The 18,070-nt window shown below is 33.7% G+C and overlaps 2 protein-coding genes across 6 annotated transcripts in view; one reads left to right on the plus strand and one right to left on the minus strand.

The window, feature by feature from the left end:
- The first annotated feature begins 8,003 nt into the window (after positions 1-8,003).
- The window catches only part of LOC132795983 (frequenin-2), a 33,511-nt gene continuing 23,444 nt past the window's right edge, over positions 8,004-18,070 (plus strand). The window contains exons 1-3 of one of the 4 annotated variants that reach the window (XM_060806971.1): positions 8,004-8,133; positions 8,537-8,681; positions 15,362-15,597. The gene's annotated coding sequence lies outside the window, so the exon portion shown is untranslated. The remainder of the gene's footprint in view (positions 8,134-8,536; positions 8,682-15,361; positions 15,598-18,070) is intronic. The other 3 variants (XM_060806968.1, XM_060806969.1, XM_060806970.1) reach the window with 3 other exon arrangements.
- LOC132796041 (uncharacterized) lies at positions 11,019-11,863 on the minus strand. 2 transcript variants are annotated; one of them, XM_060807056.1, is made up of 2 exons: positions 11,527-11,863; positions 11,019-11,468 (listed from the first exon to the last, which is right to left on the minus strand). In XM_060807056.1, the coding sequence occupies exons 1-2, from the start codon at positions 11,602-11,604 to the stop codon at positions 11,091-11,093; spliced, it is 456 nt and encodes a 151-aa protein (XP_060663039.1). In that variant the 5' UTR covers positions 11,605-11,863; the 3' UTR covers positions 11,019-11,090. The 2 variants fall into 2 exon arrangements, with proteins under 2 accessions (XP_060663039.1, XP_060663038.1); XM_060807055.1 differs by having other exon boundaries at positions 11,019-11,861.

Raw genomic sequence — 18,070 nt, forward strand, 5'->3', positions numbered from 1 at the left:
GAGAGAGACAGATAGAGAGGGAGAGAAAGAGAGAGAGAGAGAGAGAGTTAAAGCCCCGCACGAGAGCTCAAATCAAATCCATCATACGATTTAATTTCTATTCTATATGCGGTTCAGCTTTATTATTACATTAATTTACTAACCCAGTTAATAATTTATTACTACAATCTATCTATATACATATAAATATGTATTTATATCTATAGATATATATATGTGTATATCAAATGCGTATATCTCTATATATATGTCTACATATATTTCTATAAGCTGTATTACATATTTGCTAATTCGTAATTTCAAAACAGTAGCACACACAACAATCAAATCAATCAATCAATCATGCCATATTTCATCACCCAACTTTCTCTTACTATTACTTACCTAGTATGGACAGTGTAATGACTTTGCTGTTTCCCTCATCGTGCATATACTTCATACATCTCTAGTACTTCTTTATGAAATATACACATTGGATCACTATCTCTATTTTAGTGCCAACTCTTTAACTATTTCTTATGGACATGGCTCTTATTTCATTTCGTATTTCTCAATTCTGTTTACACTTTTCTTCTTCGTTTTACTTTAATGCGTGGCCTTAAGTCAAATTGTCCAATCGCTTCGATGTTTTTCAAATTATAATTGTATACTAGCATTTATACAAGTACATACTTTCTATAAACATACGTATTATTATATATGCTTATTATAGCCTCTTTCCATATACAATTATTATAATAGTACATATTCCTTACTCTTAACGTATGTATGTATGTGTGTAGAACTGGGTTTTCTTCTTTTCTGTTCTGTCTATTTTGCTTGCTTTCACTGTGAACCCAATAAACACTCCCAACATAATTCGAACAAAGTAATTTTTTTCCGAAATCGTTGAAAAAATAACACCAAAAATATGATAACCCAAGAGATCCCGCAATTCTTTATCATAGTGGAGAGATGCTATTCTAAGCAAAACCAAACTACATAAATACATAAATAAAATATATATATGAGTATATGCCAATTCTGAGAGCCGCATTGCTTTAAGCTACTGCAAAATACTATTTGTCTGTGTGTCCGCTTGACTATCTTTAAATACTTAAATCTAACGATTTCTGATTCTAATTTTGAAGATTTTCGTAACAAACTGCATTCATTTTTCGTCTAACTCTTTGTAATCAAAGTCATCAATGAAAAATGAAAAAAATAAAAATAAAAAGAAGCATAAATAAATAATGAAATCAGCATAGATTTACGCATATACACATATAAATGCATATAGATATATACCAAAAAACACAAGAATATATTAAAATCTTTTATTGTAATAAGCACAACAATCTAATGAAACTCAAACAACAACAAAAAAAAAAAAAAAAAAAAAAAAAAATTGAAAAAAGCAAAATAAACGCTTCTAGAAACCTCACTGAAATTCTTCGATAACAAGAAAGAACAAAATATTATATTATGAGAAAATATAACATACTATAACTAAATAACATACACAATATGAATTACACTCAAATAAACACACACACAAACACACACACCGCTACACACCAAAATTAAATAAAAATAAAAATGACAACTTAATCAATAATTAAATAATTCGAAAGTGATATAGCTGACAAAAACAAATGTGTCTGTAGTTTAGTAGCTAAACGTAACAAAAAGAAAAAAAAAAAAACAACACAAATATATGAAAATAATAATATATCTGAAAACAGAAAATTTATCTTCAATTATACTTAACACACACAAACAAAGACGCTGTAAATAACACTTCAAAGAAAACACACACACACACACAAACAATCACACAAACACAGTCACACTCTCACTAATCATAAATACAGCAAAAAAACAAAAAGGAAAACATAAATACACAAGATTTAACTGAGGCTAAGCCAAGGCCCCGCCCAGAACTAAGAGATAAGTTTGTTAACACCAAATATGACGGGTCTTAAGTAAACAGTAAGTAAGTAACTTGTTTTTTTGTCGCCATGCAGCTAAGAGAATTGGCATCAAGCGAGCCATTATATGAAGTCAATTGTCATACGATTAATGAGAAAAACAAAAAAAAAAAAAAAAAAAAAATATATAAATAAATTAATATATAGTAACGAAAAAAAGGTAAAAAAAATAAAGTAATAATATGAATTATAAAATATATTAAAAAATATTATATGATTTGCAATGAAAAAATGGCATGGAAGTTGAAGTTGAAGCTGTCGTGGGCAACACGAATGTCAAGTTAAACGTTTCACAAGCAATATTTTACATAAATTATACACATTATATACGGTGGAATACATAATGAATTATATAGTAACTTGACAATTGGTATAAACAAATCAAATATTGTAATAATTATTTTATGTGCAATGTCTGAGCAACACAACATTTACATTAACACGTAAAAATTTATAATTAATATACACATATTTATAATGAAAACCATGAAAAAAAAACCACAAAAAAAAACAAGAAAAAAAAGGAAATAAAAATAACACACAACTTTAGTGATACTCATTAGCAAAATTCGAATCAGATTTCTTTGAAAAACGAAAAAAAAAAAACCCAAAACTAAACAGAAAAACAAAACAATGAAAACTCGAAATTTAATTCAAAATCGAAACAATAAAATAACGAAAACAATTTCCCTCTTTTGGTTTGATTTCTTTTTATCTTGTTTTTTTTTTTTCTTTTTTATATAAATATATACTGTTATTTATTATTACGATGATGATTACAATGTATACACATACTTATATATATATGTATATATATAAATATATATATATACTTACTTATAAACCATAAAGTAAAAAAACTGCTAATTCTTTTACTATACATCTTTTTTTTTTTAAGTAATAAAACAAAACGAAAACGAAGGGGAAAATTTATCTTGTTACTGTCAGAAAAATATTACTTACTTCAAATAAAAATTTTAAAACGATATAGCCAACTGCAAGCTAACTATTAACTTAATAACCTCCCTCAGGAAAGTAAGTACCAAAAGCACACATTCCTCAACACGTGTGTCCATGAAATTCAAGTAGCACAAGTGCCGCAAAATCCCAATGCGAACACAACAGCTGTTGTTCTCGGAGCAGGAGGGGAGAGGGGAGAAGCGTTTGACTCGCTTTTAGTGCGATTCACTTGGCATTGAGGTAATTATGAGAGAGAACCTGACAAGTAAGTACCACAAACTGAGCTGAGCTGAGCTGTCAGTCCGTGTGGAATAGACAGCATTTTGCTTAATGATCGGAGCGTGCTACAAAATTCATACATGGACACACAGTGCGTATGAACGATATTTGAAATTACATTGTAAAGTAGCATTATACATTTTGAATGGAAGATTACTGCATAATGAACTGCCTCTTAAATTTAAATGATAATCGATTCTATGGAAGCAGTTAATATTCAAACTTGTGAGTGGCATTCGAAATGTCAAAGAGAAACCTTAAGTTTTAAGTCCCCCCATAGGGCATTTTGCTTCGCTTCTTTTGGGCTTGGGTAGTTTTACCAGAAACTTTGTATCAGCTCATTGACTTCTGACAATTTGTGGTGTAGTTTTGTGTATGCCACACAAAAGGAAATTAAATGAAAAGCTGAAGTCTTGTTAGTCAGTGTGTGTTGATTTCATTACATTTAAGCCATTCGGTTTCATTTTATTAAACTGGCCTTTAAATCACTTAATTTCGTTTTTTTTTTTTGACTGCCGGATTTGCTGTTGATTTGTTTAGGTTTTGCATTCATCGCATTCCTTTTAAAGGGTGGCTTAATGTGTACAAATAGAATGCAGAGAAAGGCATTTCCCCCGACTCCATTAAATGAATACTTATGCAGAGTGTGAATTAGCAGCCACAGCACAGGCAATAGGCAGACCAAATAGTTTGTCAATGAATCTGCTTGAACAACTAAAAATAGGATTAGAGAAATGACACTTTATTTCCGACAACTCAAGTTGAAGGCAAATATTGAGAAGAGAAATATCATTTTGAGGTAACCCTAAAATTATGCAACATATTTGCTCTTAAAATGTGTTTTCTGCGAATATATGTACATATATTTTATTTGAAACATTAAAATTATAAATTTAAGTACTTTACATAAGCGGCAGCTTCATTGGAGATAAAAAGATACATACTATATAAGCAATAGTTTTTCTGCAAATTTGCTGACCATATTCTAAGAGATGCCTTAAGACCTTATTCACTTTGCCTCATTGCAATAAAGAATAACATTCGCTTTTTCATTAAAATAACAATAATATACTAAGATATTAACATTTAGATTTCGAAAAATACTTAGCACATTTTCAATCAAATTCATTATGCTAATAATATTAATAATAAGCACTTATTATAAGGCTATTTATTTAAAAGCAAAAATCATTGATTACCTTCTTACTACCAAAATTACATTGTTATGGCATATTGCTTATGGGTCTTCAGAAATAAGTAATTCATGTGGTATTTACTGCTTATGGCAAGAGGAAAATATTAATTTCCCGTCAGAAGTCAGACTTTTCAACACATAACAGGTAAGTGGCTGAAGCAGCTGACTGATTATTGATTATTTCATCGTCACTTTTATGTGTCCAGCTTAAGAGTTATTAACGTAATTGCATAATGTCGCCTGCTGATGGTAAGTGTATAAGCTAAAATCGAGTGTGAGCATTTCTGGCATAGAGAGTATTATAAAGTGGTGTACTTATAGTTATTCTTTACTTATAGTAGTCGACTTTTCTACAGTAGAAAAAGGGTATCAAAAAATTACTTTTGTTACAAATAATGAGCATAAAAAAGTTTGTTATCAAAAGGATTAAACAAAATAAGTAAAAGTAAATAAAATAATTAAAAAAATACTTAATAAAGCTACAGATTTGGTTTGATGCTAAGCGAGTAAAATTTGCCCTTAAATACACAGTGAAGTGACCGCTAAGGGAGCTAAATGAGTAGGTATCTTAAAGGCGACTATTTGCACTTTGAATTTAATTAACTTGCCCGCAGTTTGGTTGTGTTTTAGTTCAGTCAGCTATTTGGGCATTGAGCTTTCAGCTTTTGCATGCAGTTAATACGAAAATGAAACAAGTCGACGCTGGATCCATTGGCACGTTCATAGTTTGCCCATAATGCGAGAACGCACAACTCGTAAATTTTTTTGGAGCTGCGAACGTATGAGGCGCATTTAATGGGCGGCAGCTAAAAGCCAATCGACGCACCTAAGCAGAATCGAATGCGGATGCCGACTAGGCGCTGCTTCAGTCGCGAACGTGCCATTGACGCTAATGTCGACAGCGACGCTAACTGCGACTGCGACAGCGACTGCGACTGCGGCAGAATTGACGGGGAACGCGTAAACGAAAATGCCGGGGAATTGAACATAGCAAATTATTGTTTATTTGTTTTAATTGAACTGATCGGACGAGCTGCGATGTGCGATGGACGATGGGCAATGGGAATGCGACTGGGAATGAGAATGAGGTGCTTTCCAGCCGATGCGAGGAAATACAAATGCTGTAAAAATGTGTATTTGTTGTTATTGTTCATGGAGCGAAAATTGGTAATTCATGTACGTAGGCAACAAAAAAACAAAATTAAATAAATACAACAAATAATTTTGCATTGTGGCAACATTTATCTGTGTCGTTTATTTATTTGTTTTGCTCGTTTTTGCACGCCGCCGCTGCTACTGGCAGAGCTAATTTTATAGATAGAAAATACAAAGAACAAAAAAAAAAGAAAACAGTATAAAAGCTATTTTTGTTTTTATTTGGCAGCCTTTCATTATAAATAGTTAGGCAGGCAGCCTAGATATGCAGAAAGGCAGACGTCTACTTTCCACTGCTGCTGCCATTGCCATTGCACAGGCAACGTGTGATGCACAGGCAATTAGCGTGCCACAGCAGAGCATCGCTTGCAGAGAGATTATGATGAGCTGAAGTATTAGGCGGCAGCTTGAGAGAATGACGGCAAAATTGATAATGATGTCAGGACATCCTTAGGCGGCATTATGTAGAAGTCTCGTTTACTTCATTACTAGAACAAACTAAACAAAATTTAATTGAAAAAAAAAACAAACTGGCGATGACATTATATGAAAGAAAACAAAGTCAAAGTTGATTCAGCATTTGTTGCAAGCAACGAACTCAATCGGGTCAATAAGATAATATACTTCCGTCTCTCCACAAATTACTGGAATTACCTCAATATATCATCTAAGAGAATCACGCAACTATTTAATAAATCATGGAGCTATTTAACAAATGGCTGCAGATAAAAGGCAGTCACACTATGGCATTAACATTAATACAAACGATACGAAAAATAAGAGAAGAAAAATGCAAGCTGAACAGACAAATGTAATCCAAGCACATCAATCAACCGAATCGAGCCTGCCGAATAACATTTTTAATGCGTGTGCATCGGCAATAATGCAGTTCGATATTTTGAAACAATAAAAGATAGAAAAGATAATTCAATGCTTAAAGACTTAAGTTGCAAAAGAAACTGAATATAGTTTGCCGAAAATTTTGATACACTTTAGAGTAAGTAGTAAATTTTGTTGAAATGATTTTTTATAATTAATGAATTGGTTATCATTATATAAAGAAAAAGTTAATGTAAATAAAGTTATAATGGTATCTAACAGATTCTTTATAAAACGATACTCGTTACTTGACACTCCAATAAAATATCAATTTGATTACTGAAAATGCAATAGAAATGTCACAAAATCATGCATGAATCAAGATGTTAAAAATACAACGATGACTAAGTGGAATATACTACAAAACTTATGCCTCATTTGTGGTTTCAATTAATTAATGCTAGTTTCACTGCCCTGAACGATCTTCACACTGCTGAAATGTTTTTAAATTTTCGCTTATTTCAATACGCTTTGTACTTTGACTAAATGACGAAAATATTGCGACTTTTGATTACTGTGTAGTTCCCTTAGCTGTGCCAAGATTCAAACTACGAAGCTAAACAATGTAATAAATTATTTCGATTTCAATTCAATTGGATTTTAAATTATTTATTTATAAATTGTATTTATCTATTTACATATTTTAATATTTTCAAATTTAATTCAATTTAATTCAATTCATTGAGTTTACCTACTTTAATATTTGCAAATAAAAAGTTTAAAGTAATTTCCTTTTTAACAAAATTTGTGTTTATTTATTAACATGCCTTAACATTTTCTAATAATTTATTTATTTTTACATATATATTTATTCAAATGGTTTCCTCTATTATACATTTTTATTTATTAATTCACATGTCTTAATATTTTAAAGTGAATTTTCAAATAAATTGAAATAAATCGAATTCTCTTTAAGAATTTCTCGGGCTGCAGGTATTTTGTAGTCACTACTCATTGTTTGCAGCGTTGGACGATTCATAGTAAGAAATTCGAATTGTTTTAATTATGGTGTGTACTATATTTAGGCAAGGAGACCACCAGCGGTTGCAACTAATGATGCTGCTCGCTTATAGACTATGCATGTAGTATTTCATCTGCAAATGATTTCGCTTCAACTTGTTATATTGGCTGGCTAAGTTGTTATCGATGCTGCCGTCGTTTCTGTTGTTGTTGTTGTTGACTGTTGGATTTTTGCAATTAGTCATTGCAAGTAACGAGAGCAACAACAACTGTCGGCACCTGCACAAAAATGCAAAAGTCAATACGTCCCCACGCTCCACTCTCTCCAATTTGCCAGTCTCCATGCTCTGCTCTCCACACTCTTCACTTCCCAATCGCCACTTCCCATTCCTAAATACTCAATCTACAATTTCTTATTGTAGTTCCGCCTACGTCGACGTTGCTTTCCGCTGCTGCTTCTGCTTCTCCTGCTGCTGCTACTGCTGCTGCTGCTGTTGACGTCGCTGCTGCTGCTGCTGTTACTTTTGTTGTTGCTGCTGCGACTGCTGCTGCTGTTGCTGTTGCTTTTGGCGGCTGGCACTGGGCGGATTTAGCGGATTGTGGGCCACTCGTTTGCCGTTTGCCATTCGCATAAGTTGCATGCTGGGCTCTCGCCTCTGCCTCGCCTGCCTTTCGCTGTTTGCCTTCTCCTCATTGTTATTTTATTTTCGGTTCGCGCGGTTGTGCATATTTTAAGTACACACACAAACACACCAACTTTTTTTCTCTCTCTCTTTTGTATTGTTTTTTTTGTGTTTTTTTTTAGTTGCTGTTATTTTTCATGTGCTTTATTTTCATTAATTCTTTTGGTCTGTAGAAATTTAGAATTTTCTTTTGCGGCGGCGTCGGTTGTCGTGCAAATTCGCGTTAGCCCGTTTAGTTATTCCGTGTCCTATCGTGTCCTCTCTAATTAAATGTGCGCGCTAATGCGCTAAATGGTTTTGTCACTTTGTTTAAGCCACACTCTCGCTCTCGCTCGCTCTCTCTCTCTGTCTCGCGGTGTGTGTTTTTATACCTATCTCTCTGTGTGTGGCCTACAATTATAATTACTTAAGTTTAATCAGTTATTGTTGTTTCATGTTCAACTGTTCAACCACAGCATTTTACAATAGTAGCGGCAACAAAACCAAAAACAGCTACAAAACAACAAAACAACAAAACAATAAAGCAACTATTCTAACAACAACTTGACCACACACACACTCAGTTGGTCAGTCTGTGGACGTGACTACAGCTGCATACAGGTATGTTAATGCGTCATATAATATGCTATACTTTATACCCACATTGTGTGTGCGTCATATATAGGCCACATGATATCATAATTAAAACGTAAGCCTAAACGCATGAGAAAGTGGCAACTGTGCGTTCTGTGTGTATTGAGCCACGAAACCGAGAAAATGCCCATTGAATAACTTAAAAGAACAATTCACGTACGTACACGTCGTATGCGTAACTAAGAACGCTTGATTGTGAAATATGAAAATGGGTGTAATAAGCTTCTGGCCATATAAGGTTGCGGCCAGAATGCAAATTTTGTTTCGGTAACAATTCATTGCGAGAGTGCTCACCTATCCAGTTTGCCTATTAGCATTATTATTGTCACGCACTGCTCAGCCTTTGTAAATTGAGAAGTCAAATCACAAAATGAATTTAAAAGCAAGAGAGAACACTCGACAAAGCAGTTCTCTGTTTTCAAATCGCTTTCTAGCAATATAACAACAATTTTTCTACAAGCTTTGAACGTCATTGATTGATTAATTCAATCAATAATTGTTATGATAATCTGATATGAACACCACAGGTTACACCAATATTAGAATTTGTGTTATAAATAGTTTCTCTAGTTATTCAAGAAAATTTCGTTCAAACTAAGTAACAAAATTTTCACAAACAAAAATATATAGTGATTTCCTCATAATTAAGAATTGATTAAATTATTATAATCAATGCATACGCAGTTTTTCGGATTACAAACAACACGAAAATGTGTTTCATGAATACTACTTGGCGTATACTTAATATTAAGTATACGTAGTTTAAGTATAGGTATAAATGTATAACCTTAATTCGGAATGTATATTGCTAAAAATATTACGATCAATGCATTTGCAGTATTTCAAATAACAAAAATGGTTCTTACGAATACAACGTGCCGTATACTTAATATTGTGTGTACGTATTATAACATTGGAAAAAAGGTGTTTAAATTTTCTACACTGTCAACTTATTGAAATGTAAAAAAAAAACATAAGGAACAATTACGATAATTGCAAAAAAACGAGTTGCGTATACGTAATTTTAAGTATGCACCAAGAACGTACCATGAAATTGAGAAGAGAACTTTTAATCCCAAGTATACAATTTATAATGTGATTTCCAATTTGTTCAACTCTAAACGTACAAAATAAAGAATAGGAAAAATTTGAACGCGTAGACAAAAAAATTGTGGTGCGTATACTTAATATACTTAGTATACACCGCTTACCACGAAATAGCGATGAGGATTTTGTATTTCCTAAACTCTCAGCTCAAGTAATATAAAATCCATTATAAAAAACCGTAGATCGCGATTTCATGGAAATCACGAGGCGGATACCTAATATTAAGTATACCGTGCGTACTACCAAATTGAAACAAGAATATTGCATATTTTACAATCTCAACTCAGGAAATATATAATGATGCTAAAAACAGCAAAGATGCCGTTTTTTTTGGAAAGTTCACGTGGCGTATACTTAATATTAAGTATACCACATAGAACAACGCAAACATAAAAACGAGAAAATTTGTATAATACATAAATCAATAACATAAATTTGTAACGGATAAAAACAAATCGCATAACATTAAAAACGAACAAAAAATTTAATTATTCTAGAAAGAATTTGACTTGACTAAGCGAATGTATAAAATATATACAAAAAATATATATTCTATGTATTGTATATGCATTTAGCGTGTATGCTTTTATGTGTTTATATATATACGTTTAATTGTGTGTGAAAATATGCGCTAGGATATGTGTTAGGGCGAAGGGTGTTTCTTTTTTTCTTTTGGTAGACATTTACTCTCGACTAAAGAAGCGTTCATGCGTTGCGTTCCGTTGCTCGCTTGGTTTTTTTTTGGCTTGGCGAAACTGACTTTTAATTGCAAAAAATGTGCTTAAATAAAATGAGAATCGTGTAAATAGAAATTTTGAGATTTCAAGTTTCACAAATGAACAGATCATTAGAATAAGCTTGAGGTCTATGGAAAATTTAGTGGCTACTGTGAGAAAAATTATACAGATTCCAGAACAGAAACAGCGCGTTTCGAAATTGCGGGTGTAACGGAAAAAGGCGGAATTATCGTGAATTTGTATATACAATAAAATTCACGGTAAATACGCTGCGCTGCTCTGCTCTCGTGAACAAAAGCCGCAATGTAAATGTGATCTATTTGGAATTATTAGTCCAAATTTGGATAGAGTGAAAGTGAGTATAGCAAATTGGATTGTTTTGCTGGTCATTTAAGGCCTTTTTGCGTCAGAGGTGCTACGGTAATGAGAGCAACACAGATAAATTAAAATATCATTGAAATTGTTTACATTTTATTGATGATTTTGTAACAAGGCCATTTACATGGGTTAAAAGTATTTGTAATTTTGAAATCTAATACTGCAATCGAAGTCTGCGTCTGCGTCTGCGATTCACCTCTGGCAATTGACCCAGCAACAGAAAGTCAATGGCGAGACGCCATTTGGTCTCTGACGCCTCGATGGCGAGCAGAAACCACGCGAGTGAGATTATGAATCGCATTAGGTAGACGGCATCATTGATGAGCCAAGCCGAACAACTGGGACAGAAGTGAAATACGAATCTTGACCAATTGCCTTGCGAAGTGGCCAACATATGCATGATTTGATGGCAACAATTGAACAGCGGCTGCCACATTGAGAGCAGCACATAGTCGACCACAAAGAGAAGGCCGAATATCTCTGGCAGCAACAAGAACTTTCGCAGCATCAGCGAACAGTGCCTTTTGATCCACTGTGGCCGATAATGTAATAGGGTTAACAATAGACCGCTGGTAAAAAATACTGCTGACCAGTTGCGTGGCTCTGGCTGAGCCGCTTCGCCTTCTTCGGACAGGCTGTTGCCATTCAAAATGCGTAGCACATGCCATTGATTCCACTGCATCGCCAGACCGAGAGTTAGCAGCAACAGTGACTCATAGAAATCACGCACCAGTTCGGCGGCTTGTCTCTGCACTCTGCGTAAGCGAACTTGAGTCATTGCTCTGATGTGTGTGTTAACAATTTGGAGTTGGGAAATTCAGTTAATGTTATTCCGATTTCAATGGGTTCTTTTTGCAATCAAATTTGTAGCCAGTGAAAGCTAATGCTTAAATGTAAATTCTGGAGATTTATCTTTACAAATAAGATTGACAATCTTTGCAAAGCTACTATTAATGTGGGCATAATATAACATGTTTAATATCTTGTTGATAATAACATATAAATAAGTAAGTATTAAGAATATTGCATTTAAACTTGGTTTTTTTTTCGTTTTTTTTTTTTTTTTACCCCAATACTTAAACTGGTTACTGCTACCAACATATTTGACAGCCCAACAAATTATACATCTGATTTTTGTGGAATATATCAATAGAATTTTAATACAAATCATTTAAAAAAAAATTAACTTTAATATTTCTACTTATGTTATTTTAACTTATTTTGTTATGCTTACATTTATTAAAATACATAGTGTATTCACTAAAATCGACGTATTTAATATACATATGAGGCGAATGACTTGCAATAAGTTGCAAATCAAACTCAGTCGCAGATAAGAAGTTTCGGCATTATTTTGAGATGCTTGAAAAATGTGATGTCATGGAAATGTCTACATATATCCCCTAGACAAAAACAAGATTTCGTTGTGATTTTGATAATAAATTGAATGAAATCGACATCTTTGTCGCCTCTTCCACGAATGGATAATGTGTTGTTACATTGTACAAGCCTTTTGTGGTCTCGCTATATGCCATTTGATTGTAGTGCTGCTTTCGTGGTGGCTCGCTTTCGCTTTCTGTTTCTGTTTCGGTTTCGGTTTTGTATTTGGCTTTGGGTTTGGGTTTGCGTTCTATTAGTTTGCCTAGCTGGTCTGGTTTGGTCCTCTGGTCGTCTCTTCTTATTGTGTTTGGCAAATCGTTTGCTATAAAGCCAACTACATAATGTATCTGTAGGCGAAGACAGTGGGCCATTGGGGGTTGTGTTGGTGTTAGGGTTGGGGTTGGGGTTGGGGCACATAAAAATGCTAAACCAGCGCTATGCTGGCGTCGCAGAGGCAGACATCCTCCGACTCGTATGTAAGCTTCAATGAGTTCGCGTGTGTGTCTCGCTTTGTATATGTGTGTGTGTGTGTATGTGTGTGTGTATGTGGAAGAGGAGAGGAAAGCTAGCTGGATAATGCGTGTTTTCCTTGATTGCATGCTTCGATAGGAGGATATGAGGCGACTGCAAACATGCCGCTCAACATTCCATCTGCTTTTCTTTTCTCTTCTGTTTTCTTCTGTTCTTTTCCATTTCTTATAATACCCTGAAAATGCGACCCCAAAAGGGGTATATTATATGACAAATTAATTAATATATTACTGTGTAGCAAATTTACTTCTTAAAGAAACACAATTGCCAAATGACAGGGTATCAGGCAGTCAAGTTTGATTGGATCAATTCATGCTTGTTTTTGCTTTTGCTTTTTTTGTTGTTGATGAGATTATCGTGATTTTGCTCATTTGGTTTTTGTTCATTTCTGTTTGGCCTTTGACCCGACTGCTTTGTCCTGTACTCTCGCACTTATAATCATTTGCCAAAGGCCAAGCAAAGAACTTATTGAGATTTCATGATTGTAATACACGAGCTTACAAGCTCTTCGTCGCCGTCGCCGTCGCCGTCGCCGTCGCCGTCTTCTGTTGACTCTCGAATGTCGATTGTCGATTGTCGACTGGCGACTGTTGTTCGCTGTTGTTGTCAGGGCTAATTGATTTCCAACTGCAAATTGTCGATGAGCTGTTGGCTAAGAGGTAACTCGGAGACATGCCAACAACGTAACGCAACGTAACGCAACAAAAGCAAAAACGACAAAACAAAAACAACAAGCAACAACAAGAACAACAACAAAATTTTAATTGTGCTCGGGCACAAGGCACACACATACACACACACACACACACACACGCTGAGTTGCCTTGCGTTGCCTTCATCATTTGCTGAGGCCAAAGACAAATGAGCGAGCGCCCCGAGAAATATGAATGAGGTCAATAATTGTTTACACTACACTCAAATGCTGTTTACTTGCAGCTATCCAGCAAATGAACGTACAGTGGCTGCCAACAGTCCAATTTGCCTTGAATTTTATGATCTATGAACTAAATGCTAAAGTTCATATTATGTAAGCATCTTTTAATATGCCACTAATTAGTTTTTATTATTAATTTTTATGAGCTGCGGAAATATTTGTGATTATCTGTAGATAATGTGACGCAGAGAGAGAGAGAGAGTTGCTCTATATTTATATATTAGTCGCTACGTTAATTGAAGACAAAATTTTAGAAGAAATTCTTTAGTTTACGAAGGATTTTTCAATTGTTTTTAGTATTTTAATTTGAACCTTTTTTTATGATAAATCTTTAAATTGGTTACTATTTACTTTTTATAAATTTATCTAATATTATATGGTATAGTAATTTGACAAATAAATTGCTATCGACATAAATTAAGAACATCATTTAATCAGCGATTCTTTAGTATTAAACACTTGTTAGGAATTTAATTTGATTTATTTCTTGAGATACTTTGTCTATATTTTCATACTACAAATCTAATCAAATTGAAGACAACATTTAATCAGCATTTTTTTAGTTTTGGTTTACATAGTTATAAATATTTGTTTATATTTGAATTTGATTATTATTTTATATTATATTGCCTTTTCTTGCACGTTGAAATTATATGTTAAAGAATGAATATTCTTTATTCACTTGACCAATAAATTTTGACAGCTAACTGAAAGCTTGTTAAGACTACCTTTAATTGGAATAGTAAAATGATATATAAAAAATGTATTTTAAATTTGTATTTCATTCTAATGTTTGTGGTTAACTAATGGCTGGCTTTTTCATTATTAAATTATCGGATAATTAGTCATAAATATTACAAATTCAATAGTTCAAATCGAGAATAGGCTTTAAATTTGTATTTCATTTACAATAATAATTACAATTGGAACAAATTTGAAAAGGATAAAATACGGTTTGTCTAGCTTTGAATTCAAATTAAAAAATGTCTCATATATTTTTCAATTTGATCCACTGTGTGGCGGAGGCAATAGTCGGAGCAAAGGGCTGGGATGAAAACGGCAAGATGGCAAAAAGTCGACGCGGCGACTACGTAGACGGTTAGTCGGGTGACCGGATGAAGACGGTATGGCAAAGAGTGTGGGTATGTGTGTGTGTGTCGAGGAGAAGGGGGAGACTTGGGGAAGGGGTGTTTGGTTGCCGCTAGTAGACACCTTCCAGAGCTTGCTCAGATTTAGCCTACATGCCATGCCTCCTCCAGCTGCTTTGGACCATTTGACTACTCCAGCCTCTTGTTTTTCTCTCGCTCACATTATGCCCAGCATGTGTGTGTGTTTACTAATGTTATACACACACACACACACACACACACACACACACACACACACAAACATACTTTGGCATATTTAGACGCTTGCACATACTCGTCGTTGAGTATTTATAAATATATGTACATACTTAAGTATTTAACATTGATTACTCTCGTACACTGCTCCAATTTTAAATCAAAAGAATATGGCATTTTTATTTTAGAGCTATTTCGCGAAAAGAATAACGAGCTGTTTATTATTTTTTCTTTTAGAACATCAAAATAAATATTTGAAATTACCAAGTGTTCATGCAACTTGTTTTTTGGGCTTAAAGTCCTGATTGAAAGCCAAAAAAGAGAGCTCCATGGCAACCGATTTACAAATGAATCGAGCTGCCAATTTGGCTGCCAGATTGGTAATCGCATTTCTCCGACCTGATTTGCTGTGGAATTTACAACTCAGAGATGTCTCTTTGCTTTGTGCTGAGTTCGCAATACGTTTTCTATAAGTGAGTCAGACACATACATACACACACACACACACACGCATACCACATACACACATGTGTGTGAATGTAGATAGAATGCGGTTAATTCGGCGGCACACAAAAAACCACAACTCAGATTGATACCTGATGTTTTTGCCATATATGTATACATATATAGTATTGATTGATGATTGACGTTTATTATTTTTAGTATTAAAATTCGTGCTGTGAATGCGAAATGAAATATCAATCAGTCAAATTTAAGGCACGTTAGATATTTCGAATATCGCCGCTGATCCATCATTTCTCCTCGACTTTTCAGCATGTTAAAAAGAAAATCTTATTTATTCCGTCTTTTTAGCGGCAAAAAGTTCTTCTCTAGTCGTAATTAGCTGCAGTTAGTGTGACGGAGTAAATTGCGTAAATTTTCTCAATCTTCATAAGCAAGTATTACACTTTTTGTCAAGAATATATCAATATCAAGAATATATATTCTTTATGGAGTTAGAGGTGCTGCTTTCTGGCTTTTACATACATTTCCTGCAGGCACAAAGATATGCATAAATATTGAAAAGAAAAAAAATTTAAAAACTGGCGAACCTCGTTTGAGCTAAAAAGTATTTTATCAAGGCAGCTGTTGTATAATAAATTGTTCGCTTACCTTCATACACGTATTTTCAATTTGTAAACCGTAAAGTAGGCAAAGCAAGCATTACATTATTAATCAAATCTTGCGGCTACGCTGCTCTGCTCTGCGCTGCTCTCCGCTGCGGCGTCAGTGTTAAAGTGGTGTATTAAATAAGTAGCCTGATTATCGTCCCAATTGGCCAGTTCAACTGGGTTATTATGTTATTTAAAAGCCACGCGACGCATGTTAAATTCATAACATAAAATGCTTGGGCTGCTTTTTGGATGCCCAACAAACAGCGCTGAGGTCACCGGGTTGGAATTTGAACTGAGCAGCAGCAGCAGCAGTAACGAGGACGAAAACTACAAAACCAGCCAGGTGAAAATAATTACAGAGAATTTGAAAATCCCATGAATTTGATATGCGGCTACGGTAAAGAGAAATGACTAAATGTTATAAAAGATTTACTATTAATTAATGGTTTCGTATTTTACTAAAAATTTATACATTTAAGTTAATATTTCCATAGTGCAAATTAGAAGTTTTATATTAAATATTTCTTTTCATCAATTATATTTGATAAACTACAATTAATATTTTTAGTATCCACAAGATATAATTAATAAAAATGAATTTAAAATTAAGATGATTTTTATAGACTTCTAAATATGTAAGCAAAAGCAATAAAATTTAGAAGCAAATCTAAATACATATTGTATCAGTTTCATCATTAATAAGCAACTGTTTCACTAAACATCAGTAGTTTTTTTGTGATTTAAGTATACTGAAGGAAAAAACTTGCTGAAATTAAGAATAAAATCTTGAATGAAGATTATATAATGTTAAAATTCAACTAAAAAGTTTTATTTTTTTTACAGTCCAATCTTGTGAATATTTTCCAAAATGTCATTTTTAAATTCTTTTTGATAAACAGTAATTAGATATTGTACTGTGAAATTTCAAAAGTAATTAAAGAGACAGTTGATTAAAAAAAAACTAAAATTTTTCAAAAATGTTCTGTCAAGATTCTTTCTAAAATCAAATGAAACCTATAAATATTAAAGAGATAATAAAAGTTAATAAAAGTCAAATCTAGATAATGTGGATGTACACATTAAAATATTTATGTTATAAAAAGCAAAAAACATAAACTTTGTCCACACTTTAGTTAAAATGGCATCGACGCGAAACTTTGCAGCTCTTAAATTGAATAACATCTGGGGGTTTTACAAAATACAGACATCTGCAAAAATACTCCATTACATCATAGAAGAAAATGAGCTTATTGGCGAAGCCGCGAAATGTGTTCTGGAATCTGGCTAATATTCCGAGTCTGACACAATGTTTTCTTGCCATTTGCCGACTTCAAGATGCTTTGCCATGCAAACTTTGACCCCGAATTTGACCCATTTGTTGGGTGCCCCTCCCATTGCGTTCACTGCAGAAAGTATTCAGCCCTCGAGCTGCTTTTGTTTGCGCCGCGTGATTTTTGAAAACGGGCTGCAGAATTTTATACGATTCAAGCAATTTCTTCTTATTTTTTGTATTGTATTGCAAATGCCAAGTTAAAGTTCAGAAAACGTTTTCACTGTGTCTGATAAGTATTTTGTTAGCCAATCGAGCCAATGTTGTTATTGTTGTTGCTCTTTTGGCATGGTTAAGAATAACAACCATCGAAATTTTGGGGAGCTCAGTATCGCGCTCAAGGAAATGAGTGTTGCTGATTTGACGCATTTAGATTAGATGAGATTTCTTTGTGTTTTTTAGCTGCGGGCAGGCGCCAAAACTGCCGCCTATGAACGGAAGCTTAAAGTTGCCGTCGTCCTCAACGAAAGCTTGTGGTGAATAGAGAGAACGAGAGAGAGA

This window comes from Drosophila nasuta, chromosome X (genome assembly GCF_023558535.2).
Source record: "Drosophila nasuta strain 15112-1781.00 chromosome X, ASM2355853v1, whole genome shotgun sequence".
In the NCBI taxonomy this organism is placed as follows: Eukaryota; Metazoa; Arthropoda; class Insecta; order Diptera; family Drosophilidae; genus Drosophila; species Drosophila nasuta.

Coding starts and splice junctions, on each gene's coding strand:
- LOC132796041 (XM_060807055.1), bottom strand. CDS start 11,714: ATGACTCAAGTTCGCTTACGCAGAGTGCAGAGACAAGCCGCCGAACTG.